Source organism: Curcuma longa, chromosome 18 (assembly GCF_044706935.1).
Source record: "Curcuma longa cultivar G26 ecotype Majalengka, Jawa Barat chromosome 18, ITB_CL_G26_1.1, whole genome shotgun sequence".
Classification (NCBI taxonomy): Eukaryota; Viridiplantae; Streptophyta; class Magnoliopsida; order Zingiberales; family Zingiberaceae; genus Curcuma; species Curcuma longa.
Genome location: NC_133878.1, coordinates 4470950 through 4473938, shown reverse-complemented (window position 1 = coordinate 4473938; position 2989 = coordinate 4470950). Strand labels below are relative to the sequence as shown.

Genomic DNA, 2989 nt, shown 5'->3' with positions numbered 1-2989 from the left:
ACCAAAGTCAAACCAACTATTAATTTTATTTGTCAAAAAGTTAGGTTGACAAGATAATAAAATTAATGGGTAAAAACCCTCCTCTTACAAATGCTTGAATTCGTATACGTCCACACTATCGTGGCATACGAAATTCCCGGTGTTTGAGGTGTTGGTTGAATTTAAATTATATTGTTTGAGGAAATCAATATAATTCTAAATTCTAAAGTTTTTGACTTTGTGATTCTCAGGTCTTAGAATGACTTTCAACCCACTAGCCGTTATTCTCAAAGAAAATAAACTTACTGGTCCTAACTACATAGATTGGAAACGCAACTTGGACATTGTCTTGACTGCGGAGGAGTACAAGTTTGTACTTCTCCAGGAATGTCCTAGCTTACCTGATAAGGATGCGACTGAAGAAGAGATAGAGAGACATAGGAAGTGGATGAAGGCAGATGAGATGGCGCGGTGTTACATTTTGGCATCTATGTCAAATGTGCTGCAACATCAGCATCAGGCAATGCCTACTGCTTATGACATGATGCTCAATCTCAAGGAACTCTTCGGGCATCAGAATCGAGCTGCTAGGCAAGAGGCAATGAGAAACTTAATGACGACCACCATGAAGGAGGGGACACCCGTGAGGGAACACATCCTTAAGATGATGGCTCATTTGAATGAGATAGAAGTCCTTGGAGGTGAAATCGATGGGGAAACCCAGGTCGATATTATTCTTCAAACACTGCCCAAGAGTTTTGAGCAGTTTCGCCTGAACTATAACATGAATAAAAGGCTTTATTCATTGGCGGAACTACTGACAGAACTCAAAGCGACAGAAGGACTATTTCGTCAAAATTCTCAAGTTCACATTGCTGAAAAGGTACCTGCTTCTAAGCCGAAAGGAAAGAAGAAGAAGAAGACCAGCTGGTTCGGCAAAGACGGTGAATGGACCTCGAGTGGTTGGGCCACACGCAAGTGTAAAGAAGCCAAAGGGCAAGTGCTTTACATTCAAGCAGTCTGAACATTGGAAGGCGGATTGTCCTCACAAAAATGAGAACAAGAAAGGTATATCCTTTTTTTTAGTCGTTGAAACATGTTTAGCGGTGCTATCTACCAGTACCTGGTGTGTAGATACAGGAGCCACTGATCATGTCTGCAATACCTTGCGCGGAGGATAGGGTTTGCGGCGGCGAAGAGAAACAGAGGAGAGGAATGGAGGCGCAGGGGGATCGGCAGGAGAGGAATCGCGGCATTTTTCTTTGCTCTGTCTGCTTTTCCTGGCCACGCGCTCGCGACGAAGCTACGTGGCTTCCACGTCAGATGTCGCCCACGCGACGCCCAGCAGACGACGCCCAGCAGAACAAAACCTGTATATATATATATATATATATATATATATATAGAATTGATATACTACGTGACAGAGAAATACACGACCCTTGCGCGATAGCCGCGACCCGCGCCCACTGCCACCGCCGTCGCCGCGCCGTCCGGCCACCGCTGGCCACTGGACCGGACGCGATCAGCGCGCGACTCACCGGTGCACCGGCCGACATCGGATTCTGGTCGAAAAGTGACCGGAATCCAACGAATTTGGTCGAAAATCATCGATCGCGGTGCCGAGCCACTTGCGGGCGAATTGCAGTGATCACTGGCTGCGCCGGATTCCGGCCCAATTGCAGTTGGATTCCGGCCACAATCCGGTCAGAATCTGGCACCTGTCGACGCGCCGGCGAGTGGTGTGTCGATCGGGCCCGATCTGGCTGCCGGCGGTGGCCGGACGGCGCGGCGACGGCAGCTGGAAGCGGCGGGGGTCGAGGGAGCGGCACTGTGCATTCTCACTTTTGAACGGTCTTATTTGCGCGATCGCGGGCGATGGATGGTGGATTGGCTGTCGCGCACGGGCGCGCACGATGGTGTCGTGCAGTATATCAGGTCTCCCTCTCTCTCTCTATATATATATATACAATACCGCTATGCTGCTGTCCATCTTGTGCGGTCCTCATCCGCAACAGCTGAAGTGGCGCGATTTTTCCAATTCGCGTGCTTCCACTGTGGTGACGAAACAAAATCCTACCTCTCCCAAAATCGTGCGGCCTAATCCTTCATTCCCGATCTTTGCAATCCTTCGCCCTTGTCATCGCGGGAAGACACAACCGCCGTCGCCGCCCGATCTGTGCCATCCGTCGCCGCGGGAAGACACCGTCGCGGCCACCCGATCCTTCACCTTCGTCGCTGCGGGAAGACGCGCTGCCCGATCCTTCGCCGTGGCTAGCGATTCCGCCATTAAAAAATATCAAAAACCCTAAATCCTTACTCTAACCTCCCGATCCCGATCTCTCCCCCTCGTCGCCTCTCCCTCTCGTCGGCTCCCTGTCCCGATCCCAATCTCAGAGACCTCGTCGCCGCTTTCGCCTCTCCCCGTCCCAAGAGAACCCGTCTCGATCTCACAGCTCTGTGAGAGAGTTTGTCGCCACCGTCATCACCTCCCCGTCCCCATCTTGCAGCTCTACTCTGCGAGGTTACGCGCCGGCGCCCGAAGTTAGGTTTTCCGTCGTCGCCTTCAGTCGGCGACACGCCGCTGGGAAGTCATTGGTAAGATTTAGGTTAGGATCTTACACTTGAACGAAATGGACAGGCAGGGTTTTCTTTGCTTTCTAAAGCAATGTTTTTTGCATCCAATTATTTCATCTCATCATTTCTGTATCACCACACCATATGTTACTGTATTTTGGGTAGTTCTTTTATACCATTTCATAAACCTAGTGACCTTGTTGCAGGTTGTTCGTCTTGGTTCAGCTCCAGATCCTCGTATTCAGAATGATTTTGTTAACTTGACAAATCAATTGCACAATTCACATGTTGATCATGCGCACTTTTGCTTGACATATGATGAACCTCTTTCGCATCTGGTAAGATGTTACTTCTCATAGAAGGTGCCCTCCCATTTTAATATAAGATATTTTCTAATCCATTGTCCTTCAGATTTATTCTGGTGCAGACTTTA

At 49.2% G+C, this 2989-nt stretch overlaps 1 protein-coding gene across 1 annotated transcript; it reads left to right on the top strand.

Annotated features, from left to right (window-relative positions):
• The first annotated feature begins 238 nt into the window (after positions 1–238).
• Positions 239–1003, top strand: LOC141812121 (uncharacterized). The gene has a single exon (XM_074700162.1). It carries the CDS (start codon positions 239–241, stop codon positions 1001–1003), a length of 765 nt encoding a protein of 254 aa, XP_074556263.1.
• The last annotated feature ends 1986 nt before the right edge of the window (positions 1004–2989 follow it).

Excerpts from the sequence above, each read along its gene's own strand:
- LOC141812121 (XM_074700162.1), top strand. The coding sequence starts at position 239 with ATGACTTTCAACCCACTAGCCGTTATTCTCAAAGAAAATAAACTTACT.